At 35.7% G+C, this 24,315-nt stretch overlaps 1 protein-coding gene across 2 annotated transcripts; it reads left to right on the top strand.

The window, feature by feature from the left end:
• The first annotated feature begins 1,036 nt into the window (after window positions 1-1,036).
• LOC113051821 (protein transport protein Sec24D-like) lies at window positions 1,037-22,247 on the top strand. Of its 2 annotated transcripts, none has more exons than XM_026215942.1 (23): window positions 1,037-1,169; window positions 2,924-3,122; window positions 3,380-3,482; window positions 3,571-3,713; window positions 3,798-4,049; window positions 4,934-5,088; window positions 5,170-5,281; window positions 5,374-5,501; window positions 8,131-8,269; window positions 8,392-8,507; window positions 9,150-9,274; window positions 11,983-12,174; window positions 12,981-13,074; window positions 13,543-13,659; window positions 14,901-15,071; window positions 15,191-15,287; window positions 16,222-16,367; window positions 16,618-16,756; window positions 17,402-17,520; window positions 17,673-17,852; window positions 17,936-18,127; window positions 18,780-18,869; window positions 20,963-22,247. In XM_026215942.1, exons 2-23 carry the CDS (start codon window positions 2,972-2,974, stop codon window positions 21,101-21,103), a joined length of 3,102 nt encoding a protein of 1,033 aa, XP_026071727.1. In that variant the 5' UTR covers window positions 1,037-1,169; window positions 2,924-2,971; the 3' UTR covers window positions 21,104-22,247. The 2 variants fall into 2 exon arrangements, with proteins under 2 accessions (XP_026071727.1, XP_026071726.1); XM_026215941.1 differs by having other exon boundaries at window positions 18,777-18,869.
• Window positions 22,248-24,315: the final 2,068 nt, after the last annotated feature.

Below are 24,315 nucleotides of genomic sequence, written 5' to 3'. Positions count from 1 at the left end.
AGTCAGTTATTGAAGTCCCACAGAACTAGAGCCAAAGGAGTGTCACTTTTAATCAAGATATTCATTAGTAAAATCAGATCAAATCAATCAGAGGGGCAAGACCAGAATATTTTACATGCCTAGTGCCACTGTTCATACATCCAGGAGGTAATAAAGATCAGCACTAATACAGCTTAATTATTATACTGCAGTGTAATAAACTTGACTGATCAATTTGGACTAAAATGACTGAGGAAGACTAGATCTAAGGCCCAGGAAGGAATTAGTCAAAAGATTACAGACTACACATATTCCTATAAATTATAGCTAATACGAGATATCCTTGTGAAAAAATTTAGTGTGCTTAATTGTACTAAATGTGCATTTCAAATCTTAAACATATAAAATATAATGAAATAAAATTCCACGTATTAAGTATACTTTAATGTATGTATTCTTCTTCTTCTTTTTTTAACATAAAATCATTGTTTTAATAATCATGTGTCATGCTTTAAATATATAAACAGAAATCGAGTTGCTTTAAGCACATGTTAAGTACTTGATATTAATTTTAACCATAGTGTGGCATTCCAAATTACATTTAAAGTTATATTATTTGTACTAAATTAAATTAAATATATGACATACAACTTTCAATAAAAATGACAGTAAAGTATATTTTTGTTTTACAAATACTTGTCAATATATTCAGTAGTACATTTTAACCATATTTCAAAGAAAATGGAATTGTGAAATTATATAAAAAGACGCACTAAAGTGGGTCAAAAATCACTATAATGTTCGTTATAATGTCTTCAGAAACCTTCACATTACAAAGTATTATAACTGTAACAATATTGGATAGCTACTGTCACATGCGACATATTGTGCACAAGACCAAATAACAGAAAAATGTACACACGAATATAATAGCGTTTTTGTCAGTTTCGTTTTAAGCACCCACAGATCAGAACGAGCTCATTTCATCTCAGAGACCAATGACAGCATGGCGTTTGCGGGCTACGCACATCGGCATCCTTGCTGACGTGTAGTGGTTCCCATCAGTCCGCGCATGCGCAGAGGCGGCGGCTCAATGTACGCAACACCGGCGCTGTGCTGGAGTTTGACGTGGCACTCTCGGCTCGCGATTCAACATCAACCAGAGGAAAGGACACATCGTTTGCTTTCAGGTAAGTCTCTATTATTTTGTCGTGTACTAACAAACTAAAATGAGTTTTGAAAGGCAACCGTATTTTGACCTTAGTGTATAAGCGCCATTCTTTAGAGGCCCTGTGTATTATATTTGTAAGTTTGGCTTATACAGTTTCCATCTCTAGCGGAACATATTTCGTAACTTTGTATCGCCGACAGCTGGTCCACGCACATTGTTGTCAGTAAGCTTATATCGATTCTATATATCCACGGCATGTGGGGAAGTTTTCCCCAATATGCACTTTATTGAGTGAAGTGAAACATTACAGGTCTTTGAGGTGTCAGGTCAGACGGATACTGTAGCATTAGTCTCGCGCTGTAGCATCTCTGTTCTGTTATGACGTCGCAGATCTGAATACCGTGTGTGTTGTTGAGTGATAGAAATGAAAATGTGTCTTTATCTGAGAGATAGCCTACTGAAAACCTCTTGCGGAAACACTGACGTGAAGTCTCAGACAATAAATAAATAAATAAATAAATAAATATGTTTATTGTAACTACGCACACTGTAGGCCTATAATTAGCTTGTAAAAATGTGTTATTAGAGTGCAAAAAAAAAAGAAAGAAAAGAAGCTACAATAAAACCTGTTTGTTGATCAACTGCGATAGTAAAACAGTATTATATTTAAGAAAACGATACTTGCCATTATACTGGTTTATTTGAAATAAACAAAGTATGAATCATCTTTTTAGTTAATGGGAAATTCCCTACATCACTTTATTTTTTTATTAATCTCAGTAATGTACAATGGATTTATATATGTTGCATTTTATGTTATGAATTTATGAAGTATTTTTTTAAAGCCTATTTTTTGTTTTAGGCCATTTTTGATTAACTTTAAACCATCATGTGGCCTTTTTTATTATTAAAACCAGTACATTGTAAAGTAACAAACTATATTTTAATAGCTCAGATATGTTGGTAAGTTAACATTAGTGACAGTTACAGTTAATAACTTAAATATATACAGTTACCATAATGATCTCAGCTTTAATGTGAACTAATTTGAGGTTTGAATACAATAGTAAAACCATTATATTCATAAATGGCCGATTGTGTTATCATGAGCTCCTCTTATCTAGGTCTAGTGACAAAGTTCCTGAACACACGTGCTCGGGGTGGAGGTATATATCATATCACTCTAAACTCTTGAAAACATTTCATCATAATTGTATTGAATATGCACTTGTGGGATACCAATGTGGTGACTAAACTTAATGAATGTACTAAATTGCAATTTAAATTGTAATTACAAGAATATATTTAAACACATGGCACAGAAGTTTCAATAGAAATGACGTTAAAGTATGTTTTATTTTACCATAAATGCTTGTCAATAAATTCAGCAGTACACTTTAATCAAATTTCAAAGACAGGAAAGTTATTATGAAATTGCATGCAAAAATATAGTTGATAAAATACATTTTAAGGTTCAGGTGATTGCATTTAATATACATTTTAATTATAATACGTTACATCTCATTGCAATTAATTAAAATGCAATTTAGTTCCCCCGAAAACATAACTTTCAGTGCACACTTAAGTATATTCTTTTCCATAATTTGTACTCTTTTCAAAGTATGCTAAAGTGTACTTCCTTTTCCACAATGGTTAGTATATGGCCAGTGCAACACACCGATTAGAAGTTTCATGCCTTTAACATTAAAAGTCCATGTGTATGTTTTGTTTTGAAACCCACATAATGAATTCACCCCCTTTCTTCTGTTCCAGATCACCCTTTTTGGTCCCAGAGTGGAATGAAAACTGTATAAGAGTAGGATGAGTCAGCAAGGTTATGTTGCCGCCCCTCCATACTCCCAGGCCCAGGCTGGAATGGGGGGATACTCTGCTGGTTTTGGGAACCCCCCACCTCAGTCGCATTATGGCGCTTATGGATCTCCTCCACAGGGTTACTCCGCCCCTCCGACAGGTAAAGTGAATCTTCTTTTCTTGAGTTCTGTTCTAAAGCTGGCAAGTTTCATCTTGTCCTCATGATACAGGAGTCTCAGCACCACATGAGCTTAAATAAATAGACCTAAACAGTGTCAATCCATTATGAAACCGCTTTTCTTTACAGTGTCAGCAGTCCCTATATCCTCTGCAGTTTGTATGCTGTAATTATATTTTTGTCACAGTATTATCTTCTCGCATGATTCTGTACATGTAAAATGAATCCTGTGTTTCCAGGTGTGCTCAAGCCTCCTGCCTCCTCTTCTTCTGGGATGCCTCCACCACCGGTATCCAGCCAGTATGGAGCTAACATTCAGCAGAATGGGGCCCATCCCCACAGGTGAAAACTAGTTCAATGTGATGATGCATTCATGAAATCGCAACTTTCTATAATAATAATAATATATATTTTTTTGTGCTCTTGCCAGTTTCCCTCCTCCTGTTGCTTCAGCTCCTTCTATGTCTCCTTATGGACAGCCTCCTCAAAGTGCTTTTTATAGTATGGCACAAGCCCCGCCTCCAACTCAACAGCTGACCAATCAAATGAGTGGCATGAACATCGGAGGATATGGTAAGTTAACATTTTATATTGCTTTTAAGTAGATTGACTTTCAGTTGGCCTATTTTACACCAGTGCATGCACTGTGATCTTTAGGCCAAAGGCCCATGCAGGTACCACAGTCTCCTTCCAGCTCAGCAGCACCACAACAATATCACACATCACCTCCACCAGCAATGGGGCATCCGCCCATGTCTCCACCAGGACAGCAGCCGCCATCATTTGGATCTCCTCCACCAATGGCCATGATGGGTTCTGTGACAGCTCCACCAATGGGAATGTCTGGCCCACCTGGACCAGGTGTCCACCAACCACCAATGGGACCCCAAGGCTATCAACAGCAACCAGGTAAGAACTAGGAAATATTGCACCAATGATTAAGAAAAAGTTCCAAGAGCTTCTCTTTAATGATGAGTTGTATCTCATTTGTTAAAATACTGTAGAATTTAGAATTATACTTTAGAATATTTAAGATTTTGGAAAATAGTTTCTTTGGAAGTCTCTCAAGGCTGCACATTAAAAACAGTAATATTGTGAAATATTACTACAATTTAAAATAACTGTTTTCTATTTGAATATATTTTAATCGTGATGCAAAAGTGTATTTTCAGCATCATTACTCCAGTCTTCAGTATCACATGATCCTTCTGAAATCATTCTAATATGCTGAATTGGTGTTCAAGAAACTTGTCGCACCCAATTGTGCTGCATGACATTTTTGTGGAAAATGTATTTTTTTCAACTTCAAAAGAAGTGTTTATTTTAAGTCTTTTGCAACATTATAAATGCTTTATGATCAATTTAATGTGTAGTTGCTGAATCTTACCTCAAACTTTTCAAAACTATTAAGGTGCGAAAACTATTTTAACATTTTTCAGAATAATATTTAGTTTTTTAATATGACTTCTGAAGATTGTGAGACTGAAGACTAGACTAATGATACTGAAAATTACACTTTGCTCACAGGAAAACAATCACATTTTAAAATCTATTCAAATTGAAAACAGTCCTTTTAAACTGTAATAATATATCACAATATTACTGTTTTTACTATATTTGTAAATGACGTAAATGCAGCCTTGCTGAGCATAAGATACTACTTTCAAAAAACATAAAAAATCTGAATTATTCCACACTATTTGACTGGCAGTGTATATGTTAAACATAAGTCCTTGTTTAAAAAAACGTTCATTTGACTAACTGAAATAACTATTTTTGCTTTTAACCTGAAGGGAGCCCGATTTCAGGCCCGTATGGTGCACAAATGGCAGGTCAACAGATGGCAGGGCCACAGTCAGGTGCTTTCCCAGGAGGCTTTCCTGGAGGTACCGCACAAATGGCAGGCCCTCCTCAAAAGAAGCTGGACCCAGACTCTATTCCAAGCACGGTAACAACAGACAAAAATGCTGCTTTTTAAAATAAAAGCGTTTAAATTTGTGCACATTTCAGGTTACACTGTCTGTTGCAGACGCAAGTGATTGAGGATGACCAGGCTAAGAGAGGAGGCCAGGTGTACGTCACAAACATCAGAGGTCAGGTGCCTCCACTGGTCACCACAGATTTCACAGTTCAGGACCAAGGTGAGCATGGCAGCTGTCTTTACACTTCTCTCCTAATATTAGCATAAAAGGGGTTTTGTTTAACATATTAATCTTTCTTCTGTCATTTTAAGGGAATGCCAGCCCAAGGTTCATGCGGTGCACAACATATTCCTTCCCCAGCACTGCTGACCTTGCAAAGCAGTGCAAAGTGCCTCTGGCAGCCATTATTAAACCCTTTGCCACTCTGCCCAAAAATGAGGTATGCAGCATTTTCTCAGAACTCTTGATTTTAGCAGTTCTTCAGTTTTGAGTTTGTGTACTAGATTTAGTTTTACATTCAGACATTTAGCAGACATGATTTACAAATGAGGAATGCTACAACATAAGTGACTTGTGTAGTAATGTTTAGTATTTGGGCTGGGCTATATGCCGATATTATCGTATATCGGATGTCTCATAAGTATCGCAGTGTCGACATCAACAGTTAGGTAACTGATTATGATTATGGACATTATCAGAAAAAAAAACACTAAAGACACACAAATTTTGCCTCTTATATACGCAAACACTGGACTGAGATCACATTCTTAAACATTCAAATGGACAAATACAGACAGAATTATATCACAACGATCTCATAAATACAATCGGTTATGTCTTAAGTTAGTTTAAGCACAAAATAAGAAAAGTAAAACCAAACTTTGTGACAATAATTAAGACCAAACTGAATATGTTGTGTGTTTGTGTGTGTCGGCAATGTTTTCTCGGCGGGGGTGGGGCGTGGTGGGGGTGGGGCTTAGGTAGACGATATTATCGGATGTTTAGTGATGGAAAACTGTACATGTGTTTCCTTGTGAAACAGAAGCACACTTTAGTTTATTTTTAAAAAAAAGTAATTCATACGAAAATCATAGACTTTAAAATAATCTTCTAAAGTGAAAATTGGAATTAATGTTTTTGAAGATTAATTGTCATTAGATGAAAATGTATTCTACATAAGTTTAAATTTATATTAATTGTAATTAGTTGAATTAGTAAGCCTTTTTGACCCATTTAAGTAGATATATAATGTCAAATAACAAACTATGGATACAATGATAATCAAGTGCTTAACATGTGCTTTAGTATGTTAGTCATTGCATCAAAATAAGTGTATTTCTTTAAAGGATGAAGAAAAGCTTATTAAAACCTAAAATGCGCTTTAACATAGAAATTTTAACATGACATTATTACAAAGTGCACTTAAAAAAAAAATACTGTTTTAAGATACAGTCATGAATTTGTGCTCTCTTTAAGTTCACTTAAGTGTCCTTTTATTTTAGTTTTTAAAACATACTTAGAAGATTTGAAGTACAATTACAATTTAACACATGAATGAATGACCTTTTGTTTGTTGTTGTCTTTTGTGTTATCTTTGGAAAATACTGCCTATGGAATATGTTTAAAACCTAATTCATGGGTGTCCCCTTAGTTTATTGTCTCAGTTGTTTAATAGTGGTTTTGAAGACATGTTTAACTCGAGAGTCTTTCATTGCTTTACCCTTCATATTTGTGCTTCAGTGCCTTTTTAGGAAATGTTAGTATTCTCACGAGAGGCTAATTCGTTTAAGTTCAGTGTCAGATGAGAAGTTTATTGTACTCTCAAGTGAAGGAGGAAATAAGACCACATTTTAAGGCACGATACACTGCAGTCAGTTTTGATTCCGAGCCGTGTGACTCCATATTGCAGCATTTATGATTACAAATTCATTTGTATTCCCTTTCACCCTTAATAAAAGCTCATTGGGTAACACTTTAGATTAGTGGTTAGATTAGTGGTTTATTATCATGCTGATTACTTGCATATTGACTTATAAAGCACACTTTAATACCTTATTCTACCTGAGCATATTTAGAGCCCTTAATCCACCCCAAATCTAAACTTAACAACTACCTTACAAACTATTAATAGGCAGCAAATTAGTAGTTTATTGAGGAAATACTCTTAGTTAGTAGTGAAAATGTTCCCTAATCTGTTACTGTTCATCGTCAATGCCACCTTATTAAAATGACACAGCAACAATTAAATATTGTACTACAATTTAGAAGCTGACTGAAAACCTTTAATGCAATTTAAATGCAGTGATCTCAGCTTAAGCTTTTTTCCATTTTAATATCTATGTGCTTTATATTTGATCTTTGTAAACAAGTTGAACTGCACAATAACTACATCGCTACAGATCAATATGATTTGTTGGCCTACAGTTAATGAAGGTAATAATTTTTTTTTCTATCTGAATTTTAATTGTGAAACGTGAAAGTAATTTCTAAATGTTATTTTATTTGTTTGTTTATTTGTTTCTTTAAATTAACAGTTGGATAGACTGCATCTTGAAAATGTGGAGTCTGAATGTTTTTGAATTGTCTTTTGTACTCATCAAAGCTGCATTTATTTGATCAAAAATACAGTAAAATATTTTCAAATATTGTTAAATATTATTATAATTTAAAACCACTTTATTCTATTCTAATACATTTCAAAATGTAATTGATTACTGCGATCAAAGCTGGATTTTCAGCATCATTAGTTCCTTCAGAAATCATTCTAATATGCTGATTTGCTGCTTCATATTTGTGTGGAAACCATGATACAATTTTTTTTTTTCCAGAATTCTTTGATAAAAACATCATACATTTGTAACATCAACATAAATTTGTAACATCATAAATTCTCTACTATTGATCATTTTAATGCATCCTTACTGAATAAAAGTATATATATTTATAAAAAAGAAGTCGTGTATGTGCAGCTATATATAGGCATATAGAAACCTTGTGGTATATGTTAGAGTTAATAAGTTAAGGCTGTATATAGGTCTTATTTTTCCTTCCCTCTCTGATCTCTATAGAGTCCTCTGTACATTGTAAATCACGGTGAGACTGGACCGATCCGCTGCAACCGCTGTAAGGCCTACATGTGTCCTTACATGCAGTTTATGGATGGAGGACGACGCTACCAGTGTGGCTTCTGCAGCTGCGTTAATGAAGGTTGGTACTGTACCATTGAGACCGCTGGGACCTTCATTCTTACGCTGTGTTTCTTGTCAACATATGGTGGGGACTATTTGTCTGGGAGTGTTTCTAAAAATGGTGTTTCACTACCTTTCCAGTTCCAGTGCAGTATTTCCAGCATTTGGACCATATGGGGAGAAGAATGGATCTGTATGAGAGACCAGAACTGTCTTTGGGCTCATACGAGTTCATTGCCACATTGGATTATTGCAAGGTAACAGAGAAGTTTTTATGTAAGTGTATAATGGTCACAGTTAGAGTTTATCACATTAGTAAGGTTTAATAGTAATAGATTGCATTTGATTTATCAAAAAAAAAAGTGCTTTGCTAAAATTGTACTACTCTGTAGTAATGTAATGGTACATTTTTGTATTACATTCTCATGGACCAGGGTCCAAAGTAGGCTGAAATCTCAAATAACTTAATTTCAATTTAGTTATCGGACTAAAAAGGTCCACGACACATTTTTGGCCCCAGTCCGTGCCTGGGTTCCTGACACCATTATCTTCTATGTGGGCTCCTGTTTTTCTCAGAAGTTTATTCATATTTGAGGATCAGCTCCTCAGTCCCTATACTGTACTGTTCATTGGGAGTCAAAACAAGGAGTCTTTATCGTGATCCTGTTTTCCACTGTTGTGTTTTGAGAGACTGTAATATGTTCATCTTGGCATTTCTGTATATAAAAAGATAAAAAGTGTTCTTGTGCATATGATATGCTTTCACATGATTGCAAACGTAGTGTATTCTCTGCCACAAGATATGTGTACGAATTCTGTAGAGAACAAGCAAAAACAGCCCACTTTGAAGTTCACAAACTACCATCATTCATTCTGTGATGTTCTCTTTTGTCTTTAAGAATAATAAGCCTCCGAATCCTCCTGTCTACATCTTCATGATCGATGTCTCCTACAACAACATAAAAAGTGGACTTGTGAAACTAATATGCGAGGAACTGAAGACGCTGCTTGACCTACTTCCAAAGTAAGTTGAGCGTTAATGTTTGCTGTCTATTTTTAAAGACAATGAGGGGGATCGTTCTTCATAACAACTTTAATACTTGAGCATTTTGTTTCTTTGTTGCTCTTGGATGTTGATAGTGGATATGTACATTCATTGTTTTTGGTAACACTTTAGTACAGGGACCTATTCTCACTATTAACTAATGCCTTTTATTTACAAATTGGCTGTTTATTAGTAATTATACGGCACATATTCTTTATGACCATATTCTACATCCCTCATCCTAATACCTAACTTAACAATTTCCTTACTAACTATTAATAAACAACAAATTAGGAGTTTATTGAAGCAAAAGTCATAGTTAATGGTTTGTTAATAGTGAGAATTGGACCTTAAAATAAATAAAGTAAAAATTTTTTTGCTATTCAGCGTCAATTTCAGGTTAAAATCTGTGTTTAGGGAAAATGTACACTGTAGATGTCATCTGCTGTTATTGGTCTCTTTACTTTTAACGTTTTTTCACCAGGGTTATCGTTAATTAAACTAAAGCTATTAAAAAATAATTTTGTTCATTGAAATTAAACTAAAATAATATTAAATACAAATATTAGATGAAAAAAAAAAAAAAATTAAATAAATAAACTAAAACGGAAATAAAATTTATTCAATTTAAATGTTAAATGTAAATTTTTTTTACAAAATAAAATCGAATGAAAATGACGAGCACATAATAAAATGACTAAAATGTTAAAAATAAAGGCTAATTGAAAATACTAATAAAAACTATAATTTTATATAAATATTAAATACTAAAATAATAATATAATTGTTCACAATTTATAATCACATTTTTTTTTTTAGGAATTTAACATTTTTTATGCATATTATATAATTAATTGTAATTATAATTTTTCATCTTACGTATATATGTTTTAAATGAATCCCTATACATAAATTATATAGTAATGTAAAACAAATCTACATTTTAAAACATTTCCGCAAATTGCAAACATTTGACCTGTCAGCATCTGGCGTGTGGACTGAAATTGAGCAGAGGGACTAGATCAGTCTGTTAGTCTTTTAATGTTTGGACAGCTAAGACTGTAAGGATCTGGATTGCACTGAAGATATATTTAGGATTGCTTTCATGACGCCCCGCTCCAGGTGTTTGGCTGGAAGTGTAGATGAAGCCTCGGGCAGAAGCCACCCCTCCGTTTTCTGTCCGCACCTCTCAGGTTGAACACATGTTCATCTCAGCCACTATCAGCCTGGAATGTGAACGAATCCAGCTGAAAAAGAGCCCCGATCCTTTGCCAAATATGGTAACGGGAGAACAAGCTAAAAAAAACAAAAAACTAGGGAGAGAAACAATTCCAATATCTCATCATTTGAAAATGTCTGCCTGAAGGAAGTCAGGAGGTTCAGCGGCTCTAGTTCTTCAACCGTATTAAACGTCTGCTGGCACACATGGCTTCAATTATACCGTTTCTTTGGGTGATGGCCAGCTGAGAGGTGAGCTTTTGATTCACATCTGAGGAACATCTTTTTTTGCACCCTCCTAAACTACGACTTCTCCTCGGCTGTTTCCTAAGGGTTTGTCCTTATTTGTATGGGACCTGACCTCACTCTGAAAACAGTCCAAATAAGCCTGTGCCATTAGATCTGATTTCTCTCCTCTGGTCCTGGCTTTGCTTGCTAGATTGTGCACCGTTAATGAAAACAACATTGAGTCGATGGGGTCTGTTAGGGCCTGATAGGATTTGTATTGGAGCGTTTGTCTCTAGTTTAATGAGAGTCTTGGAATATATGGACTGTGAGTGATCCAAACCATCCCCATGTTTTACAGTCTTACAAATGTAACCTTAGAAAGCTACAAAGCCCAGATACAGACGTCAATCTGCAATGCTTATATTCACTGGCCCATGCAGTATGCTATCAGCTACTACACAGTGCTCTGGTAGATGTTAGATGGTGAAATGTGCACATTTCTTTAAACTGATGGAACTGATCATTGTAGTTTTTTTTCAAGCAGCTGGGGAATAATACTGGGAAATGAAAACACTGACAGCCAATCATAATACATTTGTGTTTATAGAGCTTCAAAACTGTGGTGCACTGATTATGAACAGAACATAAATGCTAATATAGTTATTGTTATAGTTATCTTTATAGTTCTCATTCTTGAATAATATATTTAGGCATCATTCTATAATTCATAAATGGACCTTTAAACTATACTTAAATGTATATATATAAAAAAGCTAATAAAAATGAGAAAAGCACATAAAATTATAAAAAAAAAATCAATTTGAATTTAAACAAAATATAGTTATTGTTATAGGACTAATTATCACTCTATCATCGCTAGTTTTTTCTAATGCATTTAATGCATTGCTTTTATTTTTTATGTTTAATTATAGAAAAATGTTACTGTTTAAAAGAAAGTATTTCCACAATTTCATGTTGTCAAATGTTAGTGGAATATATAATCATAATTAGTTATATATTTACATTAATTTGATGAACTACCTGCAGTGTACTCAGGTAAAGCAATATATAATCTACTGCAAATCTCATTACTTTTGTCAAAAAATGTGACTTATGTTATTACCCAGTGCTTTATATAAAGTTATCTAAATATGTTCAACTGTATCTGAATACATAGAGTATATTCAACACTTTTTTTTTAATGAACTGATCGATTTTCTTATGTTCTTTGTCTTTTGAAGAGAGGAGGGAGCAGAGACTTCACCCATCAGAGTGGGTTTTGTCACCTATAATAAAATCCTGCACTTCTATAACGTGAAGAGCGCTCTGGCCCAGCCGCAGATGATGGTGGTCTCTGACGTGGCTGAGATGTTTGTCCCTCTTCTCGACGGATTCCTCGCCAACTTCCAGGAGTCCCGAGCTGTCATCAACAAGTAGGTTCATTCCTGAATGTAGTTATTTAAAATGCACTTCTACAATATTACATTGACTCCTATACAGCATTTAGTATTAGTATTAAAGTATATATATATGTGTGTGTGTGTGTGTGTGTGTGTGTTTATAGTCATATTAAGTAGTGCAATGAAATTCTTAGTTTATCTCCTCCCGAGAAAGACAGAACAGATGTTACAAAGACATTAAAATATAAAGAATATACAAGAATATAGTACAAGACAAAGTATAAAATAATATACAAATAAATATGTAATGCATATATGTTGTTTTATTAAAGCAATATATCTGCATATTTGTTATTGGATACTTAAACAATTATGCATTAGACAAATGCTTTATATAAAATGACTGCATATAAAAATGTACATGTTTTTATTTAATGCATTCCATGGGAATCAAACCCATGACCTTGGTGTTGCTGACATGTTGTACGCTTTGAGCTTTAAGAATGCAAAATTAATTAACACATTAATCATTTCTCAATTATAACATCATTAATAAGAAATGGATTCAATTATATCAATAATTATTTAACAATTAATTAATTATGCAGGAAACTGATATTGGTATTAAATTCACAATATCAATTAATAAAATACTTTGCAATAGAAACATGAGTAATGGATCATTTCTCAAATGATGTAAACTGCTCAGACTAGCAATCACTTCCTAATCTTATACTCTTCTGTAATTCACTGTCATTATCCTAAAGCATGGCTTGACTTCATGAGACAGAAATAGCTTATTCTTGTTGTTAATATGAATTTCTGTATTTTTTCTTTAGCCTATTAGATCAGATCCCTGACATGTTTGCTGACACCAACGAGAGCGAGACGGTTTTCGCTCCGGTCATCCAAGCTGGTGTGGAGGCACTGAAGGTAAAAACAAATCGAAGAGGCTCAAGTGTTTACCGAACAGTGACATCAGTCAGTCTGGAATGTCCCTCTGTAATTGTATGTGCATATTTAGCCTCATCCTTAGCTTTTTTACACTGTTTAAACAATAGTGCAAGCAGGCTTTGTGTGATAGACATGCAGTTGTTTCTAGGGCAGTTATTTGAATTCACAGGCCTGGGATGACATTCCCGTCATCATATCATTACTGGTGACAGCACTGGCTATTTCATAACATCTCTCTTTGACTCTTTAAGGAGTGTTTAATGACACCTCCAGTCCTTGACCTTGAATTTTTGATCATAGCTTATTCATCAAATATTTTCAATCAAATGCTCTTAATGTATCCTGCTAATACTATTTGATACATACATATGTATGTATATATGTATGTGTGTGTGTGTGTATTATTTTTTTTATTATCATTATTATAATTTTTTCTCCTCTCATCAGGCAGCTGAATGCAGTGGCAAACTCTTCATCTTTCATTCCTCCATCCCAACAGCAGAGGCTCCAGGAAAACTCAAAAACAGAGATGACAGAAAACTAGTGGGTACAGAAAAGGAGAAGGTAAATATTTATTTTATTTAATAAAGTTTTACAAAGTCTTAACTTCATAAAGTCTTTGCATTAAATGTTGCTTACACTGTAAAAAGAAAAAAAAAAGAAAAAGAAAATATATATATATTTTTATATATATATATTAGTTTTTTTTTTCAGTACAAATATCTAAACATCCATAAATCAATATACATTTGCTTTAGATGCATGATGCAGATATGAATTCTTGTTTTCTGGGAAGTGAAACTAAATTAAATTTATTTGTAAAAGAACAACAGATATCTGTTAATAGGGTATGAAAACTTGTTTTTCATTTAAATTAAGTTGTTTTTCCATTTTATTAACCATTACCTCACTTAAAGGGTTAGTTCACCCAAAAAGGAAAATTATGTCATTAATAACTCACCCTCGTGTTGTTTCAAACCCGTAAGACCTCCGTTTATCTTCATAACACAGTTTAAGATATTTTAGATTCAGTCCGAGAGCTCTCAGTCCCTCCATTGAAGCTGTGTGTACGGTGTACTGTCCATGTCCAGAAAGGAAATAAAAACATCATCAAAGTAGTCCATGTGACATCAGAGGGTCAGTTAGAATTTTTTGAAGCATCGAAAATACATTTTGGTCCAAAAATAGCAAAAATTATGACTTTATTCAGCATTGTCTTCTCGTCCGGGACTGTTGTGAGCGGGTCTCATTTTTGGGTGAACTAACCCTTTAATTTAGATACATTTGACAGCAAACAAGATTTCTTTTTTGTCTTGTCTGTTTGCTTCTCAAGTAAATGTGTATGGGTTTAAGAATTAAAAACAAGACAAAAATATTGAGGAAGATCATCACTTTTTTGCAGTTTGATCAGAAGATTAAAATTTGTTGTTTTTTTTCCAGTAAGTTTTTTTCATTTATTGTATTGGTTTGGAGAAGAGCTATTCCAGCCATACGTTTTTATTTTTATTTTTTATTTTTTTATGTAAAATGTAATTAAAGTATTCCAAAATTAATAAAAGTAATGGAGATCTGTTGAAAATTGCATTTTCAAAATTTGAAGCGTTGCTTTACATTTGGAGACCATCAATTTATTTCCTAAATTTTCTTTACTTGGTCTTAAAAAGTCTTAAATTTACCTTCATAAAATGTGCAGAAATCCTGAAAATAGTATTAGTCAAGTTGTCAAATTTATTTGTATAAGTGCTTTTTACAATACACATTGTTTTAAAGCAGCTTTATAAATTCATACTTGTGTGTGTGTTCAGACTCTGTTCCAGCCTCAGCGGGGTGTGTATGAGCAGCTGGCTAAAGACTGTGTGGCACAAGGCTGTTGTGTCGACCTCTTCCTGTTTCCTAACCAGTATGTGGATATAGCCACCATGGGAGATGTGCCGTCACACACCGGCGGCTCCATCTACAAGTATAGCAACTTCCAGGTACACCATAACACACACATACTGAAACACAGACGCTGTGAACATTGTACAAAATAAAGATGAGCTCTTCTGTATTACTACCCTCTTGTGGTCAGACCTCAATATTTTTGTCTTTCCAGATGGAGGTGAATGGTCAGCAGTTTGTCAGTGACCTCAGGAGAGATGTGGAGAAGTCCATCGGCTTCGACGCCGTCATGCGCATCCGTACTGGAACAGGTAATCTTTTTGATGGAAGTTAATACTTTTATATAACAAGGATGCATTAAATTGGCACTGACATCAAATTTTGTCCCAATAAATAGAAATGGTAAAATTTCCTCCCTATTATTTGAACTCAATTATTTAGCACTCTGTTTGTTTTTAGGTTGACAAAAAGATTTAAAAGAAAACATTTTAGAGATCAAGGTAAAATAAAATGGAAGAAGCAAAACATTTAATATTCGACCACTGAATGTGACAAGACAAGAAACATTTAGTTTTCAACATGTTAAGTGCATGTGTGCACATTTTAAAATATTACTTGCAGATAGTTCAAAATATTTACTTCCAAACTAGAGAATTTCCTCCACTGTTATATTTCTTTATGCTTTATTTAAATAAATAAATAGAACATTGGTACGCCCAATGTTCAAGAAATGGTTACAGCAAGAATGTTGTTACAAAATATTTGTATTTCAAAGAAATGTTGTTCTTTTATCAAAGAATGGTTTTGCACAAAAATATTAAGTAGCAACGGCTTTGTTTTCAATACTGATATTGTGAAATTTGGCTGAGAATTGAATGAATAGATCATTCTGGCTCAGAGGAAGACAAGAATCAGGTCTTTGTGGCTTAGTTTTTCTGCTTAGTAAGGGATAATACAAGACTGCATCTTACAAAATGGCAACAATGCATAAAAAGCACATGTTTTGTGACAAAGTGATGTGCTCAAGCAAAACTTGCACTGTTTTTGGAATCAAGAACCATTGCATCGTATTTGTCTGAACATGCATTTTTTGTTTTTAATGAATGGCTGTTCGATAAATTGAATGTAGCTTAAAGAAAAGTCTTTCAAAGACATTAAGAAATCTTACCAGCTCTAAACGTTTAAATGGTAGTGTATGTATGGTATACGTGTTTCCTAACATCTGCATGATCCTGGTCATTCAAGGCTTCAGGGCGACAGACTTCTTTGGCGCCATATACATGAACAACACTACAGATGTGGAAATGGCAGCGGTGGACTGTGACAAGGCCGTGACGGTCGAGTTTAAACACGACGACACACTCAGCGAGGAGTCTGGAGCTGTGATGCAGGTCAGGCTTCACGTATGACACTGAGCTCTGAGACCATCACAAGACCGTCATTAAATACTTGAATGCATCAAGACTGGTCATGTTGAAACACTCTCGACAGTCAAAATTTATCATGCAGCATCAGTAACATCAATAAAAATGTTTGATGCATAAAAGCGTTTAAGTGCATTGAGCTGTTTTGATGTGATGCTCTTTGCGTTAGCTTGCAGTCAAGAGCAACACAAATGAGTTTGTTTCCTCTGTTTCCCAGTGTGCACTGCTCTACACCACCATCGGAGGACAGAGGAGGCTGCGGATTCACAACCTCAGTCTGAACTGCAGCTCTCAGCTTTCTGAACTCTACAAGAGCTGCGAGACAGACGCCCTCATCAACTTCTTCGCCAAGTCAGGTGACCGCCTTACCAACTCTTACAGGAATGTACATGAAAACGTCATACAGTCATTACAGATTTACTTCTAGCTGTAACATGATGATAGATTTTAAAATGTACCAATCCGTAAAACACTTGCTTTCTCGTAGTATTTTTCGTGCATTTTTCATGCATTTAGCAGACATTTTTATCCAAAGCAACCTACAAGCGATTCAGGTTAACATTTTTTTACCTAACATGTGTTCCCTGGGAGAATTTTTATTATTATTATCATTTAACTTAATTTTTTTCTCATTTTCAGTAATTGTATTACTTCAACTAAGACTTACTTGAACTTTTACGTGTAATTTCTTCTTTTTTCAATGTGTTTTAGGAAGCAATAACAACACTGCCATGCAGAAACAAATGTATTCAGTCATTTTTATTAATTTATTACCTTTATTTTTAGAAATATGAAATAGAGTCATGCTTCCTGGATGTAGATTTCTTTTTTTTTTGGCCACCAACAATTCTTTACAGGCAAATGTGAGATGTATCACATTTTTTTTTTTATAGTGGAACAAAGGATACTCAGTGCAGGTTTTTCAAACTAAAAGATTTAAGAGTGTGTGATGAGCTCATGGCTTACAGTCAGTGATTGTGGTGGATGCTGTTATCCTGCAGCGTATCGGGCCATGCTCAACCAGCCACTGAAGACCGTGAGAGAGATCCTGGTGAACCAGATGGCTCACATGCTGGCCTGCTACAGGAAGAGCTGCGCCAGTCCTTCAGTAGCCAGCCAGGTCCGTCACACACTTCAGTCATGTTCAGATTACATTTACATGATTCTTAAAACACCACCTCCTTTTATTAATGCTTACATGCAAAAAAAAAAGTTAGTTAGTTACACTGCTGTGTATAAACCATTTCTCTTCTTGAACATTTTGCCCTGCAGCTAATCCTGCCTGATGCGATGAAGGTGTTTCCCGTCTACATGAACAGTCTGTTGAAGACTCCGGCTCTAGTGAGCAGCGCTGAGCTCTCCACAGATGACCGGGCCTTCCACAGATTCCTGGTCAATGCGATGGGAGTGGAGGAAACACAGGTCCTGCTGTATCCACGCCTCATCCCGCTGGTGAGTTACACACATCTATCATTTCTCTCATTGAAACCTGAGCCCTGGAGTTCATGCGTTTGCTCTCTCTCTCTTTCTCTCAGCACACTATGGATGTGTCCAGCGATGCGATCCCGGCTCCAGTGCGCTGCTCTGAGGAGCGGCTCAGCGAGTCCGGCATCTTCCTGCTGGAAAACGGGCTCTCCATGTTCCTCTGGCTGGGACAGGCCTGTCCACCCGACCTCATCCAGAACCTCTTCAGTGTGCCCTCTCTCGGCCACCTGTCCTCAGACGGGGTATGACACACTGCTTTTGTAACTACATTTGTTTTATACAGTAACTGAAAATACAGGACCAAACAAAAAAAAAACAGGGTGCTTAAAACATTTTCTGATTTGCTCATTCATTTTCTCATTTTTCCCAATCTTTTTCAAATGTTTTCACTGCAACTGAAATCACCATAACAATTTAGAAATTGGACTGAAATATGGATTTATATTTCAGAACTAGTCTTTATACTAGAGATGCGTGAAGTTTGTGTAGAATCATCATAATATTTCCAAAATCCACGATTTTTCTTGGAACCAAACTATTTTAAAAAGTTTTACACCTAAAAAAATAAGATATTTTATTTTTATGATAATTGCCCATAGATTTCTCAAAAATATTGCTTATTATGCCACCACATCCATCCAGATAAGGATCAGAGTGACTTTCAAATAAATAAATACAATTTGATAACAACATCAAGTGAAAGAATAAGCAGTACATACCTGGATCGGAATTGGATTATATCTGATCCAGGTTTGGCTTTGAAGGATGCTATTATTCCTCTCCGCTCTGTTGAGCTCACTGATCGTGTTGCTTTAATCAAGGACATGCTTCTTCAGTTCTTCTCATCGTGTGAGCTGCAGTGATAACTCTAGCATTATAATCATCTTTCAGCAGATGTCATTACCTGTGCTGGATAATGCTCATTCCAGGAAGATCCATTCAATCATCTCCAGCATTTCACAGCAGAGAGCCACATCCATGAAGGTATGGCTCACCCTCCCTCCCTCCCTGTCTGTCTGTCTGTCTGTCTGTCTTTCTCTCTGTCTGTCTGTCTGTCTGTTTGTCTGTCTGTCTGTCTGTCTGTCTCTCTGTCTCTCTGTCTCTCTGTTTCTCTGTCTCTCTGTCTGTCTGTCTGTCTGTCTGTCTCTCTTTCTCTCTGTCTGTCTGTCTGTCTGTCTGTTTCTCTCTCTCTGTCTGTCTGTCTCTCTGTCTTTCTGTCTGTCTGTCTGTCTGTTTCTCTCTCTCTGTCTGTCTCTCTGTCTCAATTCAATTCAATTCAATATTGCTTTATTGGCATGAATGTAAATTATACAATATTGCCAAAGCTTAGTGTACATATATAGAAGAAATAAAATAAATTATAACAAAAAAATGGACATCACAGAAATGGAACTGATTATAATAACATCTTATAATATTAAACTAGCAAATTATAACATTTGTGTGAACGTTTGATTCCACAGTCTTAAATTTACATAGAAATACACAACCATACTAAGGGTCACTGTGGTGCACAATAGGGTCAGACACACTGAGGTCACATTCATACACACACACACACACACATACACGTTCACCTGCTGTCTCTCAGGCTGTGGCACGTCCACACGTATCTCGCAGCCAGTGCTGCTGTGTGTCCCTCTCCTAATAATATCTTTAATTGTTCTGTATTAAATTTGCTGAAGTATATGTCTCTTATGGAGGTGTATTTCTGACAGTGCAGGAGGAAGTGCGTCTCTGTCTCGATCTCTCCTGTCTGACAGTGAGCACACACTCTTCTCTCTCTGGGTAACCAGCTCTTTCGGTGTCTGCCTGTCTCGATGGCTAGACTGTGCTTACTGAGCCTGTACTTGGTCAGGATCCGTCTCTGCTTTGTGTCTCTGACACTCTGGAGATAATCTTCATATTCATAATCTGATTTTAGAGTTCGATAGAATTGGAATTTACTTTGTGTTTTAGTTTCTTGATCCCAATGTTCCAGATATGTATTTTTAGATTGTTTGGTAATTTGGTTGATTTTGATGTTTGGGTGAGAAGCAGTGCTGGTCTGAGACTGGTTAGTGTTAGTAGAGTTAGTCAGGTCTCTCTGTCTGTCTGTCTGTTTCTCTCTCTGTCTGTTTCTGTCTGCCTGTCTGTCTGTCTGTCTGTCTCTCTCTCTTTCTCTCTGTCTGTCTTTCTGTCTCTCTGTCTGTCTTTCTGTCTCTCTGTCTGTCTGTCTCTCTTTCTGTCTGTCTCTCTTTCTGTCTGTTTCTCTCTGTCTGTCTGTCTCTCTGTCTCTCTGTCTGTCTGTCTCTCTGTCTGTCTGTTTGTCTCTGTCTGTCTGTTTGTCTCTGTCTGTCTGTCTGTCTCTCTGTCTGTATGTCTGTCTTTCTCTCTGTCTGTCTGTCTGTCTGTCTGTCTGTCTGTCTGTTCGTCTCTCTGTCTGTTTCTCTCCTTCTGTCTGTCTGTCTGTTTCTCTCTGTCTGTCTGTCTGTCTGTTTCTCTCGGTCTCTCTGTCTGTCTCTCTGTCTGTCTTTCTGTCTGTCTGTCTCTGTCTCTCTCTCTCTCTGTCTGTCTGTCTTTCTGTCTAATCACATCAATTATTTTATTCTGCAAAGGACACATCAAATTGATTGACAGTGACAGTAAAAATTGTCATAATATTTTACAAAATATTTCCATTTCAATGTCGTTCTTTTAAACTATGTATAAAAAATGCATCACAGATACCCCATATTAAGCAGCATCACTGTTTTCAAAATTAATAATAAATCATCATATCAGAATGATTTCTGAAGATCATGTGACACTGAAGACTGGAGGAATGATGCTTAAAATTCATTTTAAAATATTAAAATATAGATTTTGATTTGTAAAAACATTTCAGTGTTGAAGTTTTTACAGTATTTTGATCAAATATTTTTTTATCCAAGAATAGAAAAGGTAAGTGCTAGTATTAGTTGGTCAAGTGCTGGCGAATAAGATGTGTCTTTAGATTGTATCGATCCCAATCTTTTTTCTTCACTTGTCATCACTTATCTCAGTCCTGACTGGTCTCAGATCAGCAGTGTGACTGATGTGCGTCTCTCTCTGTGCAGCTGCTGATAGTGAAGCAGAAAGACCGATCGGAGATGTTGTTCCGTCAGCACCTGGTGGAGGACAAGGGTCTACACGGAGGAGCGTCTTACATGGACTTCCTGTGCTACGTCCACCGCGAGATCAGGCAGCTGCTTACTTAACTCTCTCTCTCTCACACACAGAGCCCTCTTCTCATATAAGGTGTACAGCTGCCTATGACATACGACCAGACTCTCTTTCTGCTTTGTTCCTCAGTGTTTGACAGGAGGGATGCTGGTAAATGGGTGTTTAGACTGAACACCTTAAAATGCGCCACATCTCCCTGTTCTGAGAAGCCATTATATTGAGATCGTCTGAAAGATTTTCTTAAATCACTCCCCAGATTACATTTACCAAAGGGAAACCTTTCTTTGAATCCTCAATGCAGCAAAAAAAAAGAAAAGAAAAAGAAAAAAAGGGCTCAGTGGAGTTCAAAACAGTGTTTCCAGATAAAATCTGTGCAGTGTCTATTAAATTAATAGACTGATTTGTTACTGGATATATACAGTACAAAACTTGCTCTTTTTGTGACTTCAGGGATGAAAACATCACACAAAACTGAATTCTAGTCATGAAAAGAATTGTCTTGCAACGGAATCGCTGTCTGGTATCCCAATTTTTTTCGTCATTTTTTTACTCAATGTTATTTTGCACATCGTGTTTACGTTTAGCTTCCTTGTTTCCTATACTTCAAAATGTGTAAAGGGATGCCAGTGCTTTCCAACATCATGCCAGTGAGTTTTGTAAGATGAACACTAGAAATTCAGGTAGTTAAATGATTAACTATTAGACCTTCAAAGAAAACATCTCTCTTTTTTTTTTAAATCAAAATTGAACTGATTAAAAGGTGAACGTCCCATTTATTTTGTTGCAGTTAATGTCAGTTAATGTCATTATTTGTTATTCTTAACTTCATACAGTTTTGCTCCTTGAGACATTTCCAATCTCATATGTTTTATAACATGAGCAATTATTATACTAAATTTGCCTTATTTTTTCTGACTTTTAATGGTACATTGCTGGACCAATACTGTATATTTTCTTACAGTTTGAGATCTCGTAAGTAACTACACCTCAGGTCACATGCATCTAGCCTTTGTACCTGTTTATTAGTGCTTTGGAGCCAACACATACTGTATGTGGTTCTTCGTATTGAACACCGATAGAATTAATTTCTGGAAGCAGAAGGCAGCCTGTCATGTACATTTCAGTATAAAGCCTTTAAGAAGCTGTTTTTGAATAAAGGTGTCGTCCCTGTTAACCTTGTGAGTGTATTTGTTTTGTGTGTTTTCTTAGGCCACATACACACGCTGCAGCTAAATTCAGTTGTCAGTTCACCTTTTAGTGCTTAATCCTGCTCTGTGCACACACACAGTTTAGTCATTTACAGGAGTGACAACTGCATTCTACACCCCAGTTAACTCCCCAAAAATTCAGGTAGGGACAATCAAATTTACAAAGATTCAACACACTGTGTACTGAACTGAACTGAACAACCATACGATCAACTAGCTGTTAGTGAGGTATTTAAACGTGTATCAGTATGGAAGGCCAATGGGGCCAAAACTCTTAAAGCGATGAAATATGGCTTTCAACCCGCACTGTTCGTCCGTGTTACCAGCCAGTTTTGTATGCGTAAACAAACAAACACATTCTGGCCATGTCTAGGCATCAGTCATGTAAAAATGTGTAAAGATGCACAGTTTTGAACGTGCATGTCTCTCAACATGCATATTCTGGCCATGTTCGATCGTGTAATATATTTTAAAGCTGAATTCAATATTTACTTGCATGTTAATACTTTCCTGCAGAAAGTCACTTTACTGATGTCTACTGTGCTAGAGTAAATTCATTTTACAATGTAAATTAAGACTTGCCTACCTGAAAAATAATGTGGATCTAAACAATTACAAAAGACATTACAAAACCTGACAAGACTGACGTCACACACAATGTACAGATGCTTTATCACTCATGACGTGGGAGAATGTAATGGGTTCTGTTTTAAAGACTTTTGGCACTGTTCCATATATCAGATTTGTGTCTCTTTAGTATGTGAAATCACAGTGAACAAGGCTATATATAACAAATATGAATAAGCCCATAATAAATTTAAATCAAAACACTTTATATTGGAAATAAGTAGTATACCAAAATATTGCGAGCCAAGCCCAAAGACCCATCGTTTATAATAATTGGACATGGCAACACTTCAAGAGCGCGATCTGCGAAAGCAGCTTTCCAAACATAAACAAAACATGATAGTTTCGGTAAAAGCGCTGAACATAACGAGTCTTTGGTCTCTGTAATATGACCTTGTTCAAAAATTGTGGATGCTAAAGGCACCAAAATGTAGCTAAGGTTACCACATTGTCAATTAGCACATTTTGTAATAATAAATACAAACTTTATACAAAATTTATATTGGTCATGTTACAGATGATACAGTACGAACTGGCAGGTTAGATTCACCTCTTTTTTTATCCATGTTAAATTCAATATGGCGTCTAATCTGTCTTTTGACTCCTATATTTAAATGTGACTGCCACTTCTGAAACTCCACAGTGTGTACAATATGTGGCCAAAGTGATTTTAACTACCAGCGATCTGACATTCAATGAAGGAGCCATGAAACACATTCTGAGTGGTTTATTGACTCTGTTACAAAATGCACTCATCTAGTTCCACAGAGAAGCATGGGATCGACACACCAGCCAGCTCTTCCCAATCCCATCATTAAAGCCTTCTTCACTCTCTGCACATGCAGCTGTCAGGTTCTCACACTGCTCGCAAGACATTTTGCATCATGATAAAACTCAAATACAGCATGACATAGCATTGATTTCAGAAATGGACTAAAAAAAGGATCATATCATATACTGTAACTCAATAACAATGAAATCAGACAGTGCAGGTTGTTTGGGATGAGTGTTAATAAAGAAAGGCACTGATTTCTAGAGCAGGGAAAAGCTCATGCACTCTTCTCCTGGATAAGCTCATGTGAATCAAGCATGCAGATAAACATTATTTGCATAATCTGAATGCATAAACAAAAAGAAAGATCTTAAAATAAAACCGGGAGAAGATGCAACAAATCGCTCGTTTATTCTTTATGAAATATCTTCACACATTTGAAATACAAATTGATGTATCAGTTCAATTCAATCTGATGTCTGGACCAGCCTGTTTATTTTTATACACTGTTATAAAACACAAATTACTTCATCTCTCTCTCTCTTGTTCTCTAGTCTACAGGTCAAGAATTTGAAAGCTCACTTGTCAAGCTTTATGAACTATTGTTGCAGCTGTGGAAACTGCTGCTCATGATTTTAAC

Source organism: Carassius auratus, chromosome 32 (assembly GCF_003368295.1).
Source record: "Carassius auratus strain Wakin chromosome 32, ASM336829v1, whole genome shotgun sequence".
Lineage (NCBI taxonomy): Eukaryota > Metazoa > Chordata > Actinopteri > Cypriniformes > Cyprinidae > Carassius > Carassius auratus.
The sequence above is the reverse complement of the archived record's forward strand: the minus strand, read 5'-3'. Positions and strand labels throughout refer to the sequence as shown.

What these genes read in the sequence shown, in the direction of transcription:
- LOC113051821 (XM_026215941.1), top strand. Translation starts at nt 2,972, where the DNA reads ATGAGTCAGCAAGGTTATGTTGCCGCCCCTCCATACTCCCAGGCCCAG. An exon ending in CAGACTCTATTCCAAGCACG is followed by an intron (nt 5,089 to 5,169) that starts GTAACAACAGAC and finishes TGTCTGTTGCAG; the next exon opens with ACGCAAGTGATTGAGGATGA. An exon ending in TGGGTACAGAAAAGGAGAAG is followed by an intron (nt 13,660 to 14,900) that starts GTAAATATTTAT and finishes GTGTGTGTTCAG; the next exon opens with ACTCTGTTCCAGCCTCAGCG.